The following is a 25,943-nucleotide window of genomic DNA, read 5'->3' as shown; positions in this document are numbered from 1 at the left end:
AACAGGGACAATGTAGCTGTTGCAGATATTGGTAATGTGCAGTTGGAGGCCCAGCATGTGTTCACTCATCGGCGACAGATATCGGAGGATACAGAAAATCTAGACAGCAGAGATTCCCCCGAGGTAAAAACAATCTCTAAATGTGTCTGAAATGCAAGGAACTTTTAAATCTAGTTAAAAAGATTTTCTTAACTATTTGCAACTTGGAACTACTTATTTTTAATGTTTTTTCCTTATTTTCTTTTTAAAGAGCTGGGAAATTATAACTGAAGATGAGGCAACAACGTATAGCAATCAGAATGTTCAAATACCTCTCTCACAGAGTAATTGTGATATACAGACTCATCTTGCAGAAGAATTGAGTACTAGACTTACTACCTCTGGAAGTTCAGCTACTGGCCAGTCAGCAGCCTACACTGTAAATTATTTTTCTTGTTGTACTAACATAAAGAATATCTATAATATTTTACACAAAATGTTACTACTACTAGAATTGGGTCCATAAATACTTCATGTTAACAATCATATTTTAAATTTCATCTCAAATGCAGAGAATTTAAGAGGAATCTTTTTTACTATAGAACCTCATCCAAGCAGACGTTTTATTCTTCCCCACTTTGCTTACATGAATTTCTGCCTGAGATTAAAATAGACTTGGATTAACTGTTTTTCAGTCTGTAAATCTACATCTTATTCTAGTGTCATACTAAGTACTGCTGAAAACTACAGATGATGGAAGCTGTCTGTATCCGGAAAGCTTATTTCCAAGGGAGTCATGCTATGTTGGTTACTTTTACCACTAGGACAAGTTTTAAGATCACTCATTTTTCATTGTGAACATTGGGATGAGGTTTTATGATAGGGCTGAGTAGACCTAGGGACTCCCTAGCAGTGAAAAAGGGACCTCACTCATAGTTGCGTAAGATTTATTTGGTGCTTGAATAGACTCATTAGCTTTTGTGATGCTGAGAATGCCATTGCAAATGTGAATTTGGAATTGACTATGTTTTTTGAAGTTAGTACTAAGGCATCACCAGTGCTGATGGAAACAGCAGAGTGAGACCAACAAGACTTTACTTGATCTCTGCTATTCAGAATCATATGGATAGTAAGAAAACTGTTATTTCAGCTTGCTTGGGTGGCCTAAGCAAAGGAGGAGGCAGATGTTCAAATTATTTGCAAGAGACAGCTAGAATGAATCTTGCCTTCTTTCACCTCCATTACCCTCAAAAAAGTAAATTTAAAAACATAATCATGCCTCTTCTTTGAAGTATTCTAAAAGGGTATGTAGGTAGGGAAAAATCCTTCAAATAATCTGGGAAATTCTGGAGTGAGTTTAAATATAGTTGCTTAATTGTAGCAGATGAGGTCTAAATATGGTTCTAGTCAGAAAGGTGGATGCTTCTGCTAAGTCCAGGAACTGAACTACTCTTCTAAAACTGGATGTCTCAGGCTGTCATATCTTATCATTATTAGCTTAATCTACTCTCTGAAAAGTTGTGTTAGCTCTGATACATCACAGGCTTTAGTCTACTGACAAGATAACGCACTAAGTTCTATACTGTAAGTTCAATTGTAATGTGACTGGTTGCAATTAACTCTAATGTTTCAAGTGCCAAAACATCTATCGTTAGGGTTTTCAGAACTTTCACAAGCCTCTGTATTATTCTGGCTTAAGGTTATAATAGGCACTGTGAACTTCTAGCAGTGTAAAATGATAGTTTCCAAAACAGTATATTAAATCAATGCCTCAAAACAAATAAGTCAGTTTGTTCAAGATGAAAACTGTAATAGTGTAAATGTCATAGCCATTGCTGACTGTTTGCTGCCAACCTTGAAGCTGCAATAACAGCTAATATGTCATTCCTCTTCACTACTTCAAGAACCATTCCAGCCGAAGGGGTAGTCTGCAAACATACAGAGTTGAAGAGCAGCCTGCACATCCCGTGGTATGTCATTTTTTAAAAAACAGGCTTGTGTAGCTGTTGTGTAGAAGTTGAAGGATTTTCTTCATGTAGAACTTTTTTTTTTAAACTATGTGTTATGTGCTGACATTTTAAATGAGATTTGGCTGCATTTTGGCAGCTATCCTGACAGAATTTGAGTTATGAATCTAGTAAGATTGGAGTTCAGTTGTAAAGCTTTCATGTTCCAACTTGGTGGTTTTGGTTTAACATTAGTTTAATATATGGACAGGGCCGTCAGGAAGAAGTAATCTTCCCATGAAGATATGAGTTTTGGTTTTCAAATTGTTTGCTTTATAATTAAAAGCTGTACCACCATCCTGACATTCTGTTTTCATAGTGACACTGCAAACTTAGAATGATCTCATAGCCAGAAGTACTAGGCTGGATCAGCCATGCCTAAACCAGGTATATAAATGAGTCCTTGTAGATGAGGAGCTTGAATTTAAAAAAGAATTGTCACTTCATACTATTCAGTAAAGGTTTAAGTACTGCTTTTCCATTTTATCCAGTTTGTGAAAATCATGAACCTTCTGCATTTTGGTTTTGTTTTGTTGTTTTAATTTGACATTTAATCTGACTTTTCACAGTCAGTTTCATAGTTTGCTTAACTGTTTTTCTTCTGTTATCACTAATATTTAGTTACTGCCTACTTCATCTGGATTACCCCCAGGCTGGGAAGAGCGACAAGATGAAAAAGGGAGGTCATATTATATAGATCACAATTCTAGAACCACTACCTGGATTAAGCCAGTTGTACAGGTACTGTCTGTCTTTATTTAATGATTTTATTCATTTAACCTTTTAAACATCTTACGTAATAGAAGTAAAGTTTAGAGACCACTTTGAAATAGAACATACAGAATGCATAAACTAGTAAAGCACTGCATAAAATATCTGAGAGAATGCAACAAGAGCGAGGAACAGTAATAGTTATGGCAACTTGCTCTTCTAAAGGTGCAGCAAGAAAGCCTTCTGGAGAGTGACAGCTGATTGAGAATCCTGAAAGACTTCTTTTACCTTTAGTAGCGTAATTAGTAATTGTTAGTCAGTGGTGTTGATATTAGACTAAACAAATCTATGTACCATCTGGTACTTGGTTCATGAAACTGCTTTTGTGAATCAAAAACATAAGCTAACAGAAAACAAATGTATTGCTCTACAGGGCTTTGATTTTTGTCTTTTGTCGTTTACCATAGATTGCTATGGAACCAGGTCAGTTGTCAGCTGCACAAAGTATTTCTATAGGAAGACAACAACAAGCAACATCAAGTGATTCATCACAACAGTCTACTCACCAGCAGCCTGAAATGGAGCAAGGATTTCTCCCTAAAGGCTGGGAAGTCCGACATGCACCCAATGGGAGACCATTCTTTATTGACCACAATACCAAAACTACAACATGGGTAATGGAGAACTGCTCTCATGGACTGAGATTCTAGTTTCTCTCAGGTCAAAGCTTTGCTGCATTCAGCAAGCTTCTCTAGATTTCTTTAGTGCCAAAACAGCTGTATCGTGTCTGTTAAGGAACATAAGTGACAAACATAAAAAGTCATTCTACTTATGATAGATTTTGTAAATATTATGAATTCTGCAAACCATATCGACACTTGGAAGTTTAGCTTGGAAGGATATAGGAGTCTGTTTCATGAGTGTAAAGTGTCTCCTAAATGACACTGCTGTCATAACTGTAAAACTGCAATGGCTTATATGTGCCGTTAGCAGAAATCAGTTTTGTAATCTTATCTTCAAGAGGAAATCCATTACCTTGAAATTATCACGTGGTATGGTGCAAAACGCAAATTGCTCTGAATTTTTTACGAAAGCAGACCAGGTGCAGCTGCAATATGGATGAGGGAGTTGAATAGCCGTAGTTCCACAGAGTGACGCTGTGCATCACTAGGCAGAGCTAATAGATGGACTTAAGCATTTTAAAGAGTAGGTCAGTATTACTGTCAGGTGAAAGAGAAATAGAGAAATGCATTTAATTGATGCAAAATGAATATTCATTTATTCAGGATTATGGAAAGACCTCATTTAACACAAACACCTTTCCTTTGCCCTGCAAAAAAAACCCAAACCAACAGACCAAAATAACCCAACCACCAAACCCAAAAAGCACAAGGTTTGTCAGAAACCATGTGGAAAGATTAATTCAGCTCTATTACACGAAAACTGAGTTGAATGAGGGATTTTTTAATATAGATATCATGAAGTGAAAGGTCATTAGAAGATGATTGTGAACTATTGGAGGACTGAGAATCCCAAGGAACTATCTGGCTGAAAAATATACAACAATTATCTGGTTGGTACTAGACATATTCTTACACAGTCATGAATACAAGAGGAAAAAAATGCAAGAAAACCAAAGCAACAAAAGGATTTTAATGTGCTGCTTGTTTTGTTTTCAAAGGAAGATCCAAGACTGAAAATTTCTGCTAATCTGAGGAGAAAGACTTCTCTAGATCCAGTAGACCTAGGCCCGTTACCAGTAAGTAAATGGCTTTATACTTGTTTTGCAAATAAAATGATTTAAATACTTAAATTAGAGCTAACAAAGATGGTACATGAGAAAATACAACCTGCTTTTTTCTCACATAAAATACTCTAATTTGAATTCCAGTGCTGAGAGTAGATGGAGGGGCCAATGCCCCAGCTGCAGGTCATGTTGAGTTCTGTGCGAACTATACAGTCAGAGATTTCTAACAAAATTGTCTCCTCCTTACAGCCAGGGTGGGAAGAGAGAACTCACACGGATGGAAGAATATTCTTCATAAACCACAGTATGTACCATGTAGTATTCTCTTATCACTCATCATTTTATTTCTGGACATTATCTAAATTAATGGAACTAATGAAGAAATATCTTGTAGATACAAAGAAAACACAATGGGAGGATCCTCGACTGCAGAATGTGGCAATAACTGGACCAGTAAGCTTTCCTCATGTAGCTTTACATATTTTTCAGGAATATTGTTAATAGAATCCAAAAAAACTGTTGTAATTTTTCAGGTACTCAGTCTAGATGATGAAACTTCAAGAGTGTTGGAACAAAGCATTTTATTTCTTTTTAAAGACTGTTTAGAAAGCTTTCTGTAGAAATGAGGGGGGGCAGGAAGGAGGGGGTGAGTTGAAGTGGGTGAGAACCTTTATTTTTTTGCCCACGATGTCTGAGATAAATTGAGCTCAATTCATGAAGTAAACTTGAAAAAAAAAGGGGGCGGGGGGGAAGGGGCGGGGAAGGAAGAAAAAGAAATAAAGCCAGAACAAAACCCAACAACAACAAAATAGATTTATAAGGAATGAAATTAATTTCCAACCGAAAAATAATTATCTAGCCTTGATACTTAATCTGAAGTGCAAAATTACCAGGACTAATTGCAAAGACCGTACACATTATAATTATAGATGGGTTTTAGTGTTCAGCTGATATGTGTGTTTATTAATAGCCCACATATGTAAACAACCGTCTCTGTCCATGGAAAATAGAGGTGTTTGTAGCCAGGTCTGTCATGATACAGCAAGGAAAAGACTCTGTGTTACGTAAACCACCAGAGGCATTTTGGTCACTTTGATCGGGGGTAGCCAGATCGGTCACATCAGCTAACAGTAGAGTACAGGGTAAATTCTATGGAACTGATCAGAACAGGTGTTCTGAACAAAGTACTTTTCATTCCAGATGTTTTTAACTGTCCATGTATTTATGAACTGAAAGTGTCCCCGATACTTAGTAAAACATGTATTGCTGTTTTCTCAGAACTTAAATGCATTGTCTGTGTTTCACAAATATGGACTGGTTTGTAGTACATTTATTGTTAGAGTATCTCAAGCATTTTTTTTTTTTTTTCTGAAGGCTGTGCCTTACTCCAGGGACTATAAGCGGAAATATGAATTCTTCAGAAAGAAGCTGAAGAAACAGGTTAGTATTAAGTAGGAATCCAGTAGAAGGTTAAGGAACTTGTGTCCCTAACCAAAGGAAAGCTTACAGTGAAAGGAACTTGAGCTTTGTAACCTCCTTTGGGAATGTGCACTTGCTTTCTGATCACTAATACATTTGTGAAGCAGCAACTTGGTGAAAATTAGCATTTAATCTAGCAGTAGGGTTTGTGACACTATGCAGTGATGGGACTGCAAGCAACCTAATTGAAAAAGGTTGAAGTTGTGAACTTGGAAGTAGGTTGGCAGCAGAAAACTCTGAAAATCACTAATCTGGCATATAGTAGTTTCTGGAACTCAGAATATGGAAATACAAGTTCTCAAAACAGATTTTTAGACCACTCGGATAGAGATCTGTATTGTCATCTTGCTCAGGCTAGATGACTCTAATAAAATTGTTACAGCCTTAAAATCTTAGGTTCGCTTGCAACTTCTAGTTTGAATTGGTAGTGCCAGATACATTTATAGCACATAGCATAAAAGACTGTAAATAGCATCTGGATATTCAGATAACAATGAGTCTTTGCATAACTACGATCAAATTGGGTATTCCTGGGAGATATTTCATATACACAATAATGGTGTTTGAGTTTAGACCATACTTCACCTTTTACCTGTCTCAAGCCTTTCTAAAATCTATGCTTTTTTTGCTGATGTTAAAATTCCACACAATTATATGTGCACCTATTTTTGTGTTCCTAGTCAAACAGGCTCAGCATTCATTCAAATGTCATTATCCTAATCTGAGAAGTGATAGACAGCTCAGCCACACAATATAATTGCAGTAATTTAAGAATTAAATGCATGTGTGGATTTTGAAGCATACATTACTGTTGCCTTTTAAGCTTTCACAATTACCTAAATGACAATTAAGGTAATGGATTGATTTATATAGTTTATTGAATACTACTTTAATCAGCTAAGTTGGGTTTTAATATTTTATTATTGTTTTAATTTTTTTTTCTCAAAAGTTGATTTGTAACAAAAAAAAATATATATAGCTTTTAAGAAATTTATGGATATTTACTGCTTTCTGAAATGATGAAATATACAGGTCTTTTTCAGCCACCATGTAAATAGGGGATATAAGATTGTACAGTAGTTTGCAACTTGGAAAATGACAAATAACATGCCCCCCCCAGCAAGTACTTATTATTTGTTTGTAGTATGGATCAAGCTGTTGTTGGATATAAATAGGCATTACATTTAAATGCAGCTTTTTTTTTTAATTTGGGATGTTAAGGATAGTTTGAGGAGGATAAAAGAACAAAAAGGCAGCATATCTGAACATGTGCTCTTCAGATTGATTTATTAACTATTTCTGCATTCAAAAATTCATTATTTCTACTTAGTTTGTGACTAGTTCTTTAAAATTTGACATAACTAAGTTTCATTGCATCATATTAATCTAGGCATAGAGCAACATGTGTTGAAATTTCCTGTTTCCCCTTTCACAGAATTTCTTGATTTTGCCTGAAGTAATTGCTGAAATAAACTGGCTGAAAACATGCGAAATCAAGAAAATATTCTGTTCTCAGATAGTAATTTAATGGTTCAGGGAAGTTTTATTCCAGGTTTCTTAGGGGCTTACTCTGAAAGCTCAGCAGCAAATGTGAGCTCCTTGGGTATATTAATTTAAATATTTTCCTATGTGGTAGTAAATACAAACCATGTGGTTTGTTCCTGTGACATAAAATGTTAAATGGATTGGTTTTTATTTTGCTATTGTAGGAATACTTGTGTGTCATGTATATCTTAATAAAATGGGGCACCTCGCCTTATAGGCAGAATTTTGCATGAGAAATTCAAATAAGTCAAGCAAAATCATTCCAAAATAATTTTATTTATCAAGTTTCAGCCTTTTTTTTTTAATCAAGCTAATTTTATGATGAACTTTCAGTGTTAAAAAATATTCCATGCCTTGCTGCATGCAGAACAACTGAGCATGTGCTGTTACTAGTAAGAACTTATTTTAACCCTATTTACTTGATATGAAATAGAACTTTGTATCTGAAATTATCCATTCTAGTTGAGTTGTCTGTAAATAGAGCCTCTTGTCAACATACTGTGTTATGTTTCTAAATTATTTAAGAAAATTATTTGTGTGCCATTCTTTGTTTACAGAATTTGCAGACTCTGCAAGATGCTGGGGTTTGTTCTAGTCTATGTTTTCATGTTATTTTTTTTTTTCTTTTTTTTTAGAGTGATATTCCAAATAGATTTGAGATGAAAATTCATCGTACAACAATCCTTGAAGATTCCTATAGAAGAATTATAGCTGTAAAGAGAGCAGATTTCCTTAAAGCAAGACTTTGGATTGAATTTGATGGTGAAAAAGGTTTAGACTATGGAGGAGTGGCCAGGGAATGGTTCTTCCTTCTCTCTAAAGAAATGTTTAATCCTTATTATGGATTGTTCGAATATTCAGCTACGTAAGTAATAAAGGTCTGCAAGACATGAAGGCTAGTTAGGGAAAGCAGATTGGTTGTATTTCTCATACCTACTTAAAAATGGAATTACCTCCCCCACTGCAACTGTTTAATTGTTAATAACTGCCCTGTTCTGCACCTAGTTCTTTGTTTGACAGAAGAATAATGTGGAGACAGTACCTGTATCTTTTTTCAGCAGTCTAACATAAGCCATGACTTCTTTGCATAGACAAGCATATGCTGGAACCATCTATGGCTTACAGAAGCAGCATTATTTAAGAAAAATGTGGAGAATGTTATTCTGACTACTTTAAAATTAGTAGGAGTTAAGCCCTTGTTGTTGGTAAATCTCTAGCTTACAAAGGTGTTTCAAAACTGTTATTTCAGCTATGCTAACAGAATCTTCTATTGAGTGTTTATATTAGATTAATGATTTATTAATCCAAATATGATGACTTTTCATGAAAAGTAATACCTCATTTAACCAGTGATGTCTTTCAGATCTTCAACTATGGGACTGTTCCAATAGTACAACATTTTGTTTTTCTTTCTCTTCCCTGCTCCCTCCCTCAACTTCAGAGATAACTATACTCTGCAGATCAATCCAAACTCTGGACTTTGCAATGAGGATCATCTCTCTTATTTCAAGTTTATAGGTCGTGTAGCTGGAATGGCTGTTTACCATGGCAAACTTTTGGATGGTTAGTATTTGTTTTATGTAATACAATATTTAGCTTAATATTGTGAATATTTTGAATTTTAAGTCACATACTGTTCAATTTTTTTGTTCTTCTTTAAAGCCTTTTTTATTCGTCCTTTTTACAAGATGATGCTCCAAAAACCAATAACGCTTCATGATATGGAGTCTGTGGTATGTAATTCGCTTACTAGGATTTTGTGTTCATATTATTTTTTAAATGTGTCTTTAATAACATGATGAAGTGCATGATTCAAAGAAATTTTAGGTTACATTTTTTATAAGTCTGTAAGTTGTACAGGAGTTAAAACTTCCAATGAAAATCCGAGACCTAGACTCTGGTTTAAGTCAGTTAAGCTGTATTGAAAACTCGAGACTAAACTTTTTGTTATGTTTTCTTAAAATATTTTTACACACTAAGGTTCTTAAATGTAAACATCTTTGGGATCCCTATGGCAACCTGTTTTCTAAATTAGTTTGTGTCTTTTGGTTATTAAAAAGAAACATTCTTATAGAGACTGAATATATTAATGTGTGAGACAATGTAACAGTTTTAGAGGAGAACATGGCCCTTACTATTCTCTTGTTTATTTCCCTGATAATGGCTCTTACCAAGATTAGTTGTGGGGGCAGAGTGGTTTGGGTTTTTTAAATTATTTTTTTTTAATCCAGTCTCTTTAATCTATTACTGCTTTTGCTGTCCTACAAGAATACAGAATATACTCCCTATCTGTTTTTGAGTATTTGCTTTATAGATGTCTTGATTATTTTGTTTTCCTAGTACTGTAGAATCATAGAATAGTTTGGGTTGGGAGGGACTTTAAATATCACCTGGTTTCAACCCCCTGCCATGGGCAGGGACACCTTCCACTAGACCAGGTTGCTCGAAGCCCCATCCAGCCTGGCCTTGAACACTGCCAGGGATGGGGCATCCACAGCTTCTCTGGGCAGCCCATTCCAGTGCCTCGCCACCCTCATGGTGAAGGATTTCCTGCTTATATCTAATCTAAATCTACCTTCTTGCAGTTTAAAGCCATTACCCCTTGTCCTACCACTACATAGAATTGTAAAAAGTCCCTCTCCAGCTTCTTTGCAGGTCCCCTTTTGGTACTGGAGGCTGCTATAAGGTCTCCCTGGAGCCTTCTCTTCTCCAGGCTCAATGACCCCAACTCTCTCAGCCTGTCTTCACAGGGGAGATGCTCCAGCCCCCTGGTCATCTTTGTGGCCTCCTCTGGACTTGCTCCAACAGGTCCATGTCCTTCCTATGTTGGGGGCCCCACACCTGGACACAGTACTGCAGGTGGGGTCTCAGGAGAGTGGAACAATGGGGAGGATCACCTCCCTTGACCTGCCAACCACACTTCTTTTGATGCAACCCAGGATGCAATTGGCTTTATCTTAATATTCATTTCTTAAGGCTCTTTGTAATAATGCCTAACAATATAGGGAAGATAAATATAGGATGAGAGACAGAAGAGTCTAAAACACATTATTTCAGATAATGCTGTGACGTCTTATCACCATTCTGCTATGTGAGAGATTTTTAGTCCTGAGATTGAGTTAAGATTTCAAACGTCTTTATAGGTCTTTGTTTTTTTGTATAATTGCAGAGAGTCTGTATCAAATACAGGTTATCTTAGGTAGCAGCATTCGCTGGGCTGTAATGGAGCCTCTTGTAGCTTAAAAGGTGACTACTCTATTTTATATTTACTATTTTGTAATTCTTTCTCTTAGGATAGTGAATATTACAATTCTCTGAGATGGATTCTGGAAAATGATCCAGCAGAACTGGACCTCAGATTTGTAGTTGATGAAGAACTTTTTGGTCAGGTTGGTATGTTTGTGTAAAGTAGAATAGAGAAAACATAATCAAAGCATTTGAGCTGTGAAATTAGCTGATTTTTATCTGTATGATATGAAGGAAAACCCTTCATTTACAGCCCTGTTGGTTTGTTCATTCAGCTGCTTCTTTTAGCTGGCACTTCCTCATGCAGTGCTCTGTTAGCCTGGCTGTGATGTGATAAAGGACTTGGAAATAAGCAGAGCCTTAAAAACTAGCTCATGCTTTTTTCTGAAAGAAATGTAGCTGTTACTGTGAATGCAACTGAGACAGAGATATCCGTAGTCCTGTTATTTAGTCTGGAGAACGGGTTGGTTTTATGTGATTGGCTAGAAAGGATGAGCTCTGGTGGAAATGGCTGGAATCATAAATTTCATTGAGAGATAACAATAGGGATTTTTTTTTCCTCCAAGATGTACTAGAAAACTATGGAATAAACAAGGTTGTTGTTGTGTAGAAAGCCTATCCAAGATAAGCCATGTAGAAATATGAGAGGTCTTGAATAAATATTCCAAGTTACAGATGCCAGCTAGATCCAGGTAGGATAATAGCCTTTGCGGTCTTGTGCAACTGAAGTGATCCTAAGTAGGAGTGTGAAAATGTATATCCATAATGAACTGAAAATCAGGTATTTGTATGCTGAGGTTCCAGTAGTATAAATCATTTGTAACAGGTATGCCAATTGATTCACTTATTTACTGGGACAGTTGCTGAAATTGTTCTGTGTTTTTCCTTGAGATTTGGTAAAAAAGCTGGGTCATTGAATATGCAGTTAGTGAAGTCCACTTTATTGGGAACTTGTGTGCAAACTTAGGTGACTTATTGTTGCAGGTCAGAAAAAGCAGATCTTGCCCCAATGCAACCTGGCATCCCAGAATAATACAATTTTAAAACAATCAACCAAATTGTACTTATTCAGGTGACCTGTGAAACTGGTTCTGTTTCTCATAGTTTTCAAATTCTGCAGTCTTCAAGAGTTATTTAAATTACCCAATATATACCTCATTTAAGACCTGTTCTATGTATTGCATTTAGACCCATCAACATGAACTGAAAAGCGGTGGATCGGAAATAGTTGTCACCAACAAGAACAAGAGAGACTACATTCAGTAAGTAGTGATCACTGTGTCCAGTGTGTCTGGCTAGATTGCTTGTTTCGTAGTAGGGGCTGTATGTTAGTTGTATGAACAAAATGAAGTCGTTGCTTTGTATATAAATTGCTTTTACTTTATCTTTTTTAACAGTCTTGTAATTCAGTGGAGATTTGTGAGCAGAGTACAAAAACAAATGGCAGCCTTTAAAGAGGTATAGTCTTACTTACAAAATCAATTCTTCTAAGAATTTGTTGCATCTAATCTTAAAACAAGCTTTTTTTTGGACATCCTGAGAACCCACAGATGATGTTGTTACAGATATAAAAAAAGGCAGTGATACTGTTTGTAGTGTCAGCTTTGAATTATTTCAGACTTACTCTTTTTGGTATGTTTTTACTGACATGTTTAATTCATATGGAAAAACTTGCTTATTTCTCAGTCCTGGCTGACAGCTTCAGCTGTAGTGCAAACTGTTTAATGAACTCTGCAGAAATGAAAATTAAATCAAACTATCTAGAATTGAATTAAATTAAACTAGCTGGTTAGCCTTTTTACATATACAATATTCACACTTATATATTCACTGATCAGTGTAGCACAATAAAGTTGTGGGATAAATCAGAATTAAAAGTACTATAACCAAACCGGGGACTGCTGGTATCCAAACATCTGTAATTTGATGTATTGCTTTGGCTCCATTTACTAAAGCATTTAAATATCTTTCTCCGTGAACAAAAATGCTTAAATAATGTTGACTTTTTTTTTTTTTTATTTCCCTCATCTTTTTAGGGCTTTTTTGAGCTGATACCACAGGATCTCATTAAAATTTTTGATGAAAATGAACTAGAGGTAAGTGTATAATGGAAAAGAAAAATTATGTTGGAACTTAACGTTACTGACTTAAAAATTGGTGGTGTGTTGTTTTTTTTTTTTTAATCTGTCTAGTTATTAATGTGTGGATTGGGAGATGTGGATGTGGCTGATTGGAAGCTACATACAAAATACAAAAATGGCTACAACATCAATCATCAAGTAATACAGTGGTTCTGGAAGGTATCGTGAAATTCTATTATTTTTTTGACTTAAAGCCTGTTTGAAAGCTGCTGCCTTTCAGCTCTGCTAATTTATCATGTGATTCATCAATAAGTAGGCAAATATTTGACCATTAAAACTCTTAAGAAAGACAGTAAGAAAACTGAAAATGAGATGTGTGGTAAGAATATAAATATGCTACTGATACTTGCTTTTACCAAAAAATCCATGTCTGACTGGGGTTAAAAATATTTCTGTGTAAGTTTTTCTGGCATGGGTACACTAAAGAGGTGGTAAACTCTTCTGTTTAATAAATTACAGGAATTTGACTGCTAGTTCATAGCATCAGGAGAGTTCAAAGAAAGTAGGGGCCAAATCTTCAAGGGAAGTATTTTAACAGCCTGCTAAGCCAGTAACCATGCCCTTGTTACAGTGCCATTTAAAAATTGTTGACTTCATAGCTTTTAGCAGCAGGCAGAGAAAGTAGGCTGTGGTGTCACTAAAAAAATACTTATGTATAAAGGATAATGATTTAGAGAAAGCAGATTTATTCAACACAGTTGCTAGCTTAAAACCTTAATTTAAAAATAAATCTTTAATTGTAATCATTATCATATGTAGGCAGTCTTAATGATGGACTCTGAAAAGAGAATAAGATTACTTCAGTTTGTTACTGGCACATCACGCGTACCTATGAATGGGTTTGCTGAGCTGTATGGTGAGTACTTAGGATTATGCTTACGATTAAGTAATGAGAATATAATACTGGCATTGTCATGATGTTTGTCTTCAAACACAGGCCTATTAATTTTCAAATTTTGCTTTTAAAATGAGTATATGCTGGCAGTTACAAGAAGCAAAGTTAGAAAAGAGTCACTTAGATCACATGTTATCCATGTTCTAGAAATACTTCAGTTCTGGTTTTGGAAGTTTTTAAGTGTGTAGGACCTCTCAAATTGATGTGGATTTTCTAAAGAGCCGCAAAAATCCCTGCTTAACACATGATTGAGCTTGAAGAAAATTCTCAATTATCTAAGATCTGATTACAAAGACATGCTGGCATTGGCAGTTAAATTCAGATTCCACAACTGCTTTTATGTGCTCAAAAGCCATGGTTGTACAGATACAATTGTTTGCAAGGATACATTCTAAAGGGGACCACTGAAATGACATGAGTCAAGCATAATGCCAGAAGAAAAGTAGTGAACCTACAATGAGGAGACTGAACCAAGCAGATGGCAGCAAGGAGCAGACCTGAATAACAGAGCCAAAAAACACACTGTGGTAAGACCAGGGGCAAGCAGAGAGAACAGCCCATGAAGGGTGGGGGCTGTTTTGCTTACGGGAAGTCTGTTTTCCACTACCATCAGCTATTATGTTTTCTGCTACGCTGCTTTATTAAGGCTGAAAGTGCTTGAGATCCTATGCAAGTAACTGAATAGCCTAACTTGTGTATTTGAATAAACATCTCCTTCTTTGTAAACAAGACAGTGATTTGTTTATAAAACACTAGAGTTGTGAACAAATATCACCCACCACAACATGTATCCATTTCTCCCTCTCTTAACATCCATCGGAAGGACTCAGTGTATGTTTTCCATTCCATCGGTGAATGAGTTGTGAGTTCCAATGGCACGGACAGGGACCCCAGCGAACTTGAGCCATGTGTCTGTTGTTGCACCTAAACCTTGGTACTGTTGGAGTTACGGCACATGCTCATCACAGCGGAACCCAATCAGACTTCTGCTGCATCTGTATTTCTGTTTATTTGTCTAAAAATGTGACCAGAGAGAGAACTAAGGAATGAGGAAATAAACTGTTGAAGCTCTTGGCTTCCTTCTGCTCTAGGACTAGGATATCCTTGGGCAGTCTTCTGGCCAGGACCCAGTTTCTGTAGTTGTATTCACTCATGAAAAATTCATTTAGCAGTTGTCTTGCACAGTGCTTTTTTTTCTCTTAGTTATTTCTGCTTTACTCTGGCCAGCATGCCATCCTCACTAAGTCCCAGTAGTGATCACAATTACATTTCCAGTACCTGCTTGTACTTGAAGAGCTGTAGGTGGTTCTGCAGTGCTGGTACGTGGCTTCGTGCTGCTGCCGCTGTTCCTGGCTGCAGGCCAGAGCTGGCTTTCCAGCGGGACATCTCCCTCCTGTGGCCCAGAGAGGCATTTCTGCCTGTAGGAAGGGAGTGAGCACTTGGTGTTCAAGATAAATCCACCCAAATTTAAGAACAAGGACAGTAAACAAACGTGTGGTTTTCTTGTATTTCTTGTGTTCCCCCACCAAATTAATGTCATAGGTCTAAAGGTACTCTACACAGCACTTATACCTCAGCCATATTCATAGATCAACCTGCTCTCATTACTGCTGTTCATCTTTAATCTGAAACATGTTTCACGTCATCCATTTCAGAAGCAGAAAGCTACTCTTCCTTGGGGAGACATCTGCCTTGGAATACAATCTCTGTGTTGACGGTCTCCTTGTAGAACAGTCAGAGGACACTCACCATCAGATAATATGTTCTCTGACAAGATAGTGTTTTGGTTTTTGTTTGGTTTTTGTTTGTGGTGGGTTTTTTGTTTTTAAATTAAACAACACAGTCTTCTCCAGACACACACAAATGCCTTTAGCAGCTTAAGGAAATGGTTACAAAGTGCCCTTTGCATCCCCCTGGCAAGAGTTGAGAGGTCCAAGGAACTTTTAGATACAACATGCTGTAAGACAGCTGCTGAAGGCACAGGCATAGCTGGAGCTGCACTTGGTAGCCAGAAGTTCTCTCAGGTGTATATGTGCATCCCTGGAGTACACACATGCTCACAGTTTCAAAAATTTCTCAGTTACTTGGCTCTGTTGTTGCATAGGTAAAGGTGGATATTGAATACTTTCTGCTAGATTATATAACGTGGCATGCTGTGATAAACATGTCTAAATTTTTACATGGAAAATTTATATGGTATAGAACTGTCTTCTGCATAAAATTTTCAATGGCAACTAATATGTATATATGTTTAGGTCTTAGACTTCGGAGCTTAAGGTGTAAAAGTCTCTTGAAATTAAGATGTAGCAAGAAATAATTAAAAAGACAAGTGAATTGGGGTTATTGACAGAGTATAGACTGTATTTGATCCATATAGATAGCTCCTACTATTGCCAGAATTGGATTACAAAAAAACCCCAAATATTTCATAATTTGACTTTCTAATTATAAAAGAACCACATAGCGGGGTGAAAAGTGATGTATTCTTTTCTGCAGGTTCAAATGGACCACAGTTGTTTACAGTTGAGCAGTGGGGTACCCCTGAGAAACTGCCAAGAGCTCATACCTGGTGAGTATTTAATTTAGCTAAATTATGACCTTTAGTAAGAGTGGTACGATACTTAAGAGTTTTCATCTGTTTCAGCTTTAATCGCTTGGATTTGCCTCCATATGACTCGTTTGAAGATTTATGGGATAAACTTCTTCTAGCGATTGAAAATACTCAGGGTTTTGATGGGGTTGATTAAGACACAGACATAAATTACATCAGTCCAGTGCTGCAATTTCATTTTAAGGGTTTACAAACAGATTTGAATTTTCCAGGGACTACCATTGTATTTAGTTACACGGCTTTTGAATCTTCATAGTATCACTTGTAATGTAAGTATTAAAAATTCACTAACTTTTGAAAATGTGTTTTGCCATTTCCACAGTTTTGTATACTTTGCTAATAACTATAATATACACATTGGATGGGCCAGTGCCAAGTAAGTCAAAAACTAAAATATTTTTCAGCAGTTTCCTCTTCTATGGTATTTGACAGACTGTCCTGCCATACACTACTGAAGTAAAACTGTGAAGAAATATTTGCAGAGGGTGTCGATTTGAATTGCTGCTTTAAAAGGAACAACTGAAATTGTTAAACTGTTTAAACAAACAAAAAAAATAAAATAAAAAAACACAAACAAACAAAAAAAACAAACAAAACAAAACAAAACCAGCAAACTTCATGTAATGCAGTGTCATAATCTGTGCTGCTTCAGACTGTTTGCCACAGATCTGTCCAAAGCACCTTATGATTCAGTGCATTAGGTAAAACATTGGAAAGCATTTGTTTGTATTATCAGCCATCCGTTTGCAGAACGTTGACTTGCTGACACATTTTATGTGTTAGATTTCTGTTTTCAACTCACTTTTGTTAAAACAGTGTAACAAAACCAGGATTTTTATATAAAACAAGCAAGCAGCATAATTCTGAATTGTAGTGAAAAATTACATCCTTTTTTGTCTGAATTTGTATACTGTCATTGGTTTGAGAGTTCATCACTTTTTTGGATAAATTTGTAGTTCAACGATGGATAATATTTTCAATTCAGCCTTTTGCAACAAAGTAATCTTAAAGTGAAATTTGTACGGATATCACTCAGTATTAGTTACTGGTAGTTAGAGGCCTTTATTATCCATTCTTGCAGTATTGCACTACGTAACAATAAAAAACATGTTTACAGGGTTTTCTGAGCCAAATTCAGCAGTCTGGCATGTGCAAACTTCTCTGAACTGCCTGGAGGTTATGCACATGTAATCAGGTGCAGAATTTGGTTCTGTAATATGTTTACAGGTTATGCTAGTTTCTATAGCTGCGTTTTTTGTATTTTTTTTTTCCTCCACTGTTAGTCTAGAAACCAAATTTGTTAATACGATGTAACCAAAGTCATAACCAACAATGTGCAATTTATTGTAGAACAACTTGTCATATAAATATTAGTTTGATTTATTTTGTAAATGTGGGTATTTTTTGTATTGCTAACATTTTTTTTGAGCAAGTGCTGGTTATAAATGATTAGCAAAGTTGGTTCTAAAAGAAAAAAATGGTTTATATACCTGGATTGCTCTAATTTTAACATTTTATTACCAATATGATCTGAAGAAATGACAGTATCTAGCTTTGGCCAGCAGATTTCTGTTTAGTCACAGTCTTTATAAATATGCAAGAAGGAAGTGTAGCACATCTCTAAAGATATGTAAATTATGTAACAAATGTAATGGGTCTTAAGGGATATTTAAAATCCCACTTTGTTTTATTCTTTGACTAGGTCATTAGGGCTGAGAATATTACATGTAAATAAAGGTAACTTATACAAATTTCCCAAATCTATATGCAGTTTTGTAAAACAAATGATATATCAGTAAATCTGTATAGATTTGAATGTAGCAGGTTTTGTTGCATACTTTAAAGTATAAAATAAGGATCCTGAGAACAATAAATAAAAGTTTATTCTAATAAGTTGTGACTTGGTTCTTTTTGGTGCAAATCCGTAGTCTTGAAGTAGCAAGAATTCAGTCATTTCAGTACTCCTAGGTAGAGTGGGGTGGCAGTTCCACCTACCACAATATGCTGCTACTTTTGTACAGGTGTTGGGGTGCAGCGGTGCTGTTTCTTCGTGTTCTGCTCCCAAGGTGTGCAGTCTTTGAAAATTTAAGACCATGTTTTTATAAAAGCTCTAGGTCGCTGTATGGCCAGCCTAGAAACGCTACACAGCAGACAGGCGAAGGTGGAGGCCCCACAGAAATGCCAGCTGACAACGGCTGAGGGAGGACAGGGCTCCTCTCCTGCTGTAGGAACACCCTTCTCAGCTGGTCAGCAGGTGCGCAGCCAACAGACAGCAGTGGTGAGTGTAGCAGGGATGTGAACGGGGCCCCAAAACTCTGCTGCAGGCAGCATGGACTACCTAGCAGTGATGGGGATGCACCACCGGGCTTGGTCCCTAGTGCCAGCTGGGGGAAGCAGCCCTGGCACATGGTGGAAGCTCCTGGAGAAGGGTGCAGCTGCCAGGTCCTGGGCTGCAGGGAGTACTGGTGCCTCTCCTGAGAGCTGAGGCAGAGCTGGCCTTGCCTGCAGGAGCTCTGCTGTGGGCAAGGCACTGAGTTACCCCATGAAAGAGCTATAGGAGAAGTGAAGAAGCCTTGTACCATTAGTGAGGATGAGCAGCGAGAGACCATAAGGGTCTTCACAGAGACCTTGTTGAGGCAAAAGACCAAACCATGCAGTGGGACTAAGAAGGGGCAGCTGGAGGTCCTACTTGGGTAGGTGGTGGATGGAGATTCCCAAGATCCATGAAGCTGGAAGCTTGTGACTTCTGACATCAGAAGAAAGGCTGCTTTTCCACCCTTGGGTATGAATTTACAAAATTGCTATGGTGCTGTAACAGATGAAGAAAGGAACAATTTGCATTAAGGGGAAGGGTTCAGAACTAGATGGGCCTGAACCAAGCTTTCACACCAAGAATTTGTGAGTGATAGAGTGCAGAGAGTTCCTCCTGTGGGCTTTAAACTAGGTTTGTTCAGGAATGGTGATAACACTTGTGGCTAAGCGAGAGAAGAGAGGTCAGTGGTGCTCAGTACTGGGGCAGGGAGTGAGGCAGCCCTTGCTGAGGATGCCACGGGCTGAACAGGACCCACCTATGTGCCAGAACACACTTGCAGGCAGTTGGGAAAAGACCAGGAGGAGCAAGAGACATGGCTCATATAGCTGGAGCCACTGAGATGCAGGGAGATCTGTGGAAGGGGTGACAGGCTGGTACGGAGCTTTGTAGGTGTGGGTCAGAGGAGACACCAGCATGGGAAATGCATCCTGGTGAGGACTTGTCCTGGGCCACCTGTTTGTGAGAAAGTGGGCAGAGTGGTCTTTGAAGCATCTGAAGGAATACCAAGATTGTAAACCTGGCTTTTACAGGAGACTAAACTCCCTGACATCTGTGGGAAGGCAACACAAGGAGGTGCAATCTGGGAGGCTTCTGAGGGGCATTATGAACAGCTAAACAAAGGTGCTGGCTTGGCCAACCAAGGATATGCTCTCCTGGATCTGCTGCATGTCCATTTGTACTTGTATCTTCTGCATGTCACTGTGCTGTGTTCCCTAATCATATATGCTTAGATTTTGGGGGACAAGTCCAAAGATGCTGCTATGAACACTTACTGTTTTCTTCACCAGAAACACGGTTCCCAGTACGGCTCAGTGTGCCAGCTGCAGATGAGAGCAAACAGCTGCTTCCATCTCTTTTACACTGTAATTTCATTACTCTTAACATCTGGCAGTACCAGATGAGGGGTAAGGCAGAAAAAAATTCCCAGGTAGGTAAGAGCTAAATGTACCAATCTGCTGGAAAAACAGAATGTGTAGGTAAGAGACACTTGGTAAGAGTTTTGTGCAGAACTGGCTAAAAAGCATAGATCTGTGAAGAAACTGGGTTTTTAAGATGAGACTTAAGCAAGATGCTCATTCTAGAGCAAGGACTGGACCATAACATGAGGTAGATGGTTGCAACAGGAATGGTTTCACTTTTCTCAGCTTTAGGAACACTGCACTGAAAATCCATGGGTGCCTTTGGCAGTGTTTTCTGGGCTGCTCCAAGCCTGAAAGCTGGAAGCAAAACACTTCCCTGCTATTGATTATGGCTTTTGCGGGTGAGTACTGATTCAAACCGGCTTTTGTAGAACCTGAGAAAATACAACTGAGGATCTGCCCTCGATGTGACCATTTTCTTTCCAGCACTCGCAGCGGCTCGAGGCGCCGTTTCGGCCGCCAGGTGGCGCTGCTGGGGGGGGGGGGGCGGCCCTCCCGTCCGGCCCCGCGTGGGACCCCGAGCGACAGCGGGGGGACACCCGGGCTGGCTGGGGCAGCAGCCGCCCCACGAGGCGGGTCAGAGCACCCAAGGACAGCCTGGAACCTTTTTGGAAATCTGTCAGGGGCTGATCTTTTCTGGTGAAGTCAAACCATCTTCTGTTTCACGTTTAATGGGGATGGTGGTGACATTTATTCGTGTGTCAATTATTACCATTATATGACAAATGGTGTTTTGTTCCTGAATGAATAAATGTGATGCTGTCGAAGAAGTGAATTTGTTTGGCCTAAAATCCATAAAGTATATAGTTTAACCTCAAGGAAGTCTTGCAGTATAAACTGTTTATAATTCAAAGGTCTACTTAGACGGCTGCGGGTGAGGTTTTCTTAGATTTTCAGTTGATGTCAATAATTTGATTTATATTGACTTAAAAGGTTTTGGTCTGAAATTGTCTTTCTCTAAAGTTTCTCATTTACTCCAAAGGTTTTTACGTATGTGGAAATGCTCTGCAGGCTGGCGTTACAGAAATGAGATTTTAGGAATGAAAAAGAAACATTCAACAATAATTTGGAGGTTTGGGGCAGTGTTGTTTTGTTTGTTGTTGTTTTGTTGGAGTTTTGTTTGTTTTCCTTCAAGATTCGACTCTGCCAACTGGCAGGTTTTTGGGCTGGGTGTTACTTGTCTCAGATCTGTCACTTCTCAGGGCAGTACAGGTGATTCTTCAGCATTCTTGTTGCATCACGAGGCAGAGCTGTGGGTTAGTAGGAAGCTAAATCAATAATTTCCTTTAAGTGCCTCTGAGGCTTCATTTATGCTGCTCGAAGGAAAGGACTTAAATTGTTTTTAATTTCTATTAATAAATCACATTTGTAGCGTATTAAATTATTTTTACTAGAGACACGGTGGAGTACTTATGCATCAAACCTAGGCAAAGTATTTGATTGCAGGCTACTAATTTTGCTTCTCTATCCTACTTTTCCCTCTTTAACCTCATTGTTTCATACATAAACTTTGCAAGCTACCTAGTGCCTTGGCCTTTGATTTGTTCTGTAAATCCATAGTGCAGTTCGTTGCTATAAAGATGGTGTCTTTACAAAAAACTGCGTGTCTCACTGAAATCCGCAGCTGCCGCTGGCATCGTCAGTGTGAAATGTGTCCTGGATCAGCACAGATTACTTTTTTCCTTGTGTACTTCAGTGCAACTTTAACAAATACGTTATATTCTTATCAATTCCCTGCAGTGGGAATTACATAGTTAGGATGATAACATACTAAAACACATATGAAGTAATTAAAACTGAATATATGTAGTTTAAAATGCTGTTTTCATTTTACTCATTTCTTGTGTGGTCAGAAAGAATGTTGACTGCTGGAGACCAGGCTCTTCTGTCTGCTGTTCTTCATGCTCTCTGTTCATTTGAGTTGTCCTTTCTATTTCTTTTTAATTAGTTTGTTGTGGTGCTGGGGTTTTCACATAGGGTCTTATCAAACTATTTTCTTTAAATGAGATTCTGCTTTTTTTAGGGAAGCTTTTTAATTTTACTATCTCCCCTTTTTAATTAATGGATTTCTGTAAAGGAATCAATGTGCAGTTCTTATGATGTGAACTGAGAGTAGGTCACTTACTTATCTGAAGTTAGACCACCATCACCACCAAGAATCCATACCTCTGGTGCCATAGAAGCACCTTATTGAAACATCTATACATTTAAAAGGTAACAAACACCTACCATCTTCCATTGTTATAAACAGGAATTAAGCATTTAACAGTTGCCGTATTGCTCTGCGGCATCACAAAATCAGTAGGAGATGCAAGCACAGGCTTTGGTACTCTTATACTAAATCGTTTTACTTTGAAGTGGAGACTTAATTGCTTTTTCTGTGTGGAACATATATCATTAGCACGCTAATCAGAATACAAACAGCTTGCAAAGGGGATAATGAGGGAGAACTTCCATGTAATGCTTGGTTTACATCCACGTGACTCTGTAGAAAAATGTTTTGTTTTGCTGAGCTGTCCTTAATTTGAGGTTTCTTGCTTAATGAGACTTCAAACAAATTCTGCATTGTAGGTTTCAGGTTTTCATCCCAGAGAGAGGCTTGGGATTTCAGGGAGGGGGAGGCAGAGCGGCTTGGGAAACCTGAACAGACATTAAGTCTTGAGGAAAGACAGATAAGGCAGCCTTCCTAAATGTGGCAGAAAGTAAAACTTTCTGTTGAAATAGACCACACTCTAAAAACATACATCACAATTTGTTTTTCTTAAGCTCTTTTGAGTTTAATTTAATGGAAAATGTTTTCATAATTGTCTTGTATTTTTTTCCTGGTATTTTCTACAAGCTGAAATATTTCTGACTCGGGTTTTGTTTTGAGGGCTGGGAAGTATGACCTTTGGAGGCTGTGAGCACACATGTCCTACTATGCACTGCTGCTTGGGAGTATGTGAAATGCTAAAGGTTTAAATCAAATTGCCCTGAGGACTGCTTACTGACCTTTTGAATGCGAAGCTGTCAAAACCTTCAACTCGACATCAGCTCCAGAAGAACACTTAAGACAGATCAATGCAAATAGAAAACAATGTGGTTCTGACTTTTGGTAATTCCTAGTTAGTGAGAAACAATTACTGTGCTATAAGAGCTGCCGGAAACAAAACTGCACTGCTGAGGAATTGCTGTGAGTAACATGTAATGGTTATTTTTCAGGGAAAACCTTTTATAATCTACTTAAGAAATTAAAAGTTTTCATTAATTGCCAAATACTGATATAGCTATATGAGCAGGATGCTTCATTGACTTCAAAGGGATTTTTGTCTACTTAGGGAATGCAGGGTCAGGCCCTTAACTAGTGATAACTTTCTTGAGTGGGTTGTCAGATATGACAAACTATGCCACTTTAGTAGAGGTTACCCTCACCACGCCATGCCATCCCTTTGTCCTGAAAACCTGCTTGCTTCTTTTTTCCCGGATAATAGAGTTTATAGGTGGTTGCGATATAGAAGACCTTAGAAATTACTCCTTAGCTGAAGCTGTGGTTTCTGTGAATGTATTTTATTTGAATAACTATAACACATTATTTTCTAGTTATGATACATTATATCATAAATTCAGTTGCAGAAAGTGTTCAGTGGAGTTATGAGTCCCCTCGTTCTATTAATTGCTGCCCAGCAATTAGTTATCTGTCCTTAATAGATTTATTCCTAGTTAGTTGTTCATGCACTATTGATTGCTGTAATGCAGAGTTTTAAATAAATGCCTTCCTTTCTATGTAGGCTTACAAAAATGGACCAAAACCCAGGGAACTGAGAAACTGTTCATTCATATGCTGGGACTTAGTCAAATAATTCCAGGCGTCCTGTGCAAAAAGTATTAAACAATCACGTATATCCTGTGCTGGAGATTCACAGAATAATTACTTCACGGGTTAGTAAAAAAATTGTCTGCACTTTACCAGAATGTTACTTCTCATCTCTTGGCATCATGAAAAGTTAGCTATCAAAACATAAGAGCTGCTGCTTTATCCAAGGCAAGAATATAGTTGGACTCTATTAACATGTAACTAAAAAGTATGCATTTTTTCAAAATAATTCATTTTTACTCTTCTCCAAACTGAGAATTCAAAGTCTGATTGTAAAGCATTATAAGATCAAATTTTCACTTATATAAACATCTATATTTTTTTAAAGATAAGAGACGAAGTCGAAATTTTTTGCGTGCATACATAAACCTGGGTTAGGAAAGTGACCAACATTTTAGTCAGGTAAATACTTTTTTGGTACTGGAAAAAATCTAGCTATTTAATTGTCTCTTAAGGCGCAAACAGGCTGGATCAGTTGATCTCTCACTGTAGAAATCAATTAATCCTAATCACGCTGTGTCTAAGGTGAAGACTGAGCAGGCAGATGGGCTGGTCTGGGCTGCAGACGGAGCTGCAGCTGCAGCAGGACGGGACGTGACGGGGAGCTGAGCTGCGGGATGCAAGTCGGGGTGTCCCACTTTGGAGGGGTGAACAGGGAGGGGCTGCAGCTTGCTCAGGATGCCTTGGAAAAGGCATTTGTCTGCCTCTGCTCCTCCTGAAGTCAACAGGAGTTTAAATAGTTGGAGGAGGATTTGGACTGCTCTCTGCATGTCGAAGGTTTTCTTTTTCCTAGTCTAAGGCATCATGCCTCCCATGCTGCAACAGCTTGCTGATGCTGAACGGGATGCCCCCGTGGCCACAAGCGCTCTAGATGGGATTTCCACTCAGTGACTTGCACTGGCCTGGTCCTTGACTGAGCATATTAGGCCAGTTTAACTCTGTAACTTGTCATAAAACTTCCCTGCCTCACCTCACCTCACCTCACACACTTTTTTTCCTAGTTGTTTAGGATGAACATTTTGGCGTGCACATGGTATGTATTCCACATCTGTATTATTTGCCAAATACAAGTTCTGTCATGTAGCAGTGTTTGGCCACAGTGACCTTCTAGAGGTATCTGAACATAAATGAGAGCAAAATGTTATTTAGCATTTAGCAAACAGTCCTGGTGTAATAATTAAATACTGGGCAACAGCAGAGCTGAAAACAAGCTATGCTACTAGCAGCCTTAACTGCTGCTTGCTCCCCTGATGTGTTATGTAGGCATATCTGTGTATGCCACATAATAAACTCAGCCAGGGACTTGATTCCAGAAAAAAATACCTGTATTTCTCCCAGCAAGTTATTTCCGTCAGGATGAGTTCTCTGATTTGATTCCTCACTTGGCCACGCAAGCTCCTGTGCCAACCCAACGTAGGCACTGCCCGTTGCAAAGCGCCGAACTGCATCAAAGAACCTGAGGGTGCCTGTGGATGTGCTTCCAGCAGAGCCTCTGAGCTCCTCCTGCCCTGCTGTGCCGGGACAGGGCCCAGGCAGGAACAGTGTGGGGGTAAGAGGTATTGGGGTGAGCTTCTCTGTTCCCCTCTGTCCCCTGGGCTGTGCAGGGCACTGTGATCCAGCCATGCCTCCTGCCTTCAGCTCTTCCAGAGCCTCTAAAGGATGAGAAATCCCCGTGGGCTCCCAAGTGACTCCTGCAGCCCAGCTGAGAGAAAATCCCAGCAACTGCAGCTGATGGAGGCACTAATTTCGGCATCAAAAGAAATTGTCCCTGTGCTGCCCAGCTGTTGGCTCTCCCTCAGTTCGCACCCCCCTTGGCTCACTCCTTGCACTGGGGTGTTGCCTTTAGCGGTTCAGCCCAAATTCTTGGTAAAGCTGTTCTGGTGCAAGTCACAGCTTCACATGGCCCTTCAAACATCTCTGTATCCATCCACAAAGCCGTGCTGTGTGCGGGGGCGTTTGCAGGACAAGCCTGGGTGCATGTGAGGGGGAGGAGGTGCT

At 38.4% G+C, this 25,943-nt stretch overlaps 1 protein-coding gene across 5 annotated transcripts in view; it reads left to right on the top strand.

The window, feature by feature from the left end:
- NEDD4 (NEDD4 E3 ubiquitin protein ligase) overlaps nt 1–18,253 on the top strand; it is a 56,953-nt gene extending 38,700 nt beyond the window's left edge. For 3 of the 5 annotated variants that reach the window (XM_082061212.1, XM_082061211.1, XM_082061209.1), the window contains 19 exons: nt 6–123; nt 251–418; nt 1,884–1,949; nt 2,607–2,726; nt 3,164–3,370; nt 4,378–4,455; nt 4,693–4,896; nt 5,818–5,883; nt 8,103–8,332; nt 8,909–9,030; nt 9,130–9,200; nt 10,761–10,856; nt 11,902–11,975; nt 12,111–12,171; nt 12,750–12,809; nt 12,906–13,013; nt 13,614–13,710; nt 16,246–16,318; nt 16,394–18,253. In XM_082061212.1, the coding sequence (XP_081917338.1) occupies nt 6–123; nt 251–418; nt 1,884–1,949; nt 2,607–2,726; nt 3,164–3,370; nt 4,378–4,455; nt 4,693–4,896; nt 5,818–5,883; nt 8,103–8,332; nt 8,909–9,030; nt 9,130–9,200; nt 10,761–10,856; nt 11,902–11,975; nt 12,111–12,171; nt 12,750–12,809; nt 12,906–13,013; nt 13,614–13,710; nt 16,246–16,318; nt 16,394–16,496 (2,122 nt within the window). In that variant the 3' untranslated portion in view covers nt 16,497–18,253. The remainder of the gene's footprint in view (nt 1–5; nt 124–250; nt 419–1,883; nt 1,950–2,606; nt 2,727–3,163; nt 3,371–4,377; nt 4,456–4,692; nt 4,897–5,817; nt 5,884–8,102; nt 8,333–8,908; nt 9,031–9,129; nt 9,201–10,760; nt 10,857–11,901; nt 11,976–12,110; nt 12,172–12,749; nt 12,810–12,905; nt 13,014–13,613; nt 13,711–16,245; nt 16,319–16,393) is intronic. The other 2 variants (XM_082061213.1, XM_082061210.1) reach the window with 1 other exon arrangement.
- The last annotated feature ends 7,690 nt before the right edge of the window (nt 18,254–25,943 follow it).

The sequence above is a fragment of the Streptopelia decaocto genome, assembly GCF_964273445.1.
Source record: "Streptopelia decaocto genome assembly, chromosome: 9".
NCBI classification, from domain to species: domain Eukaryota; kingdom Metazoa; phylum Chordata; class Aves; order Columbiformes; family Columbidae; genus Streptopelia; species Streptopelia decaocto.
This window is presented reverse-complemented; position numbering and strand designations above follow the sequence as displayed.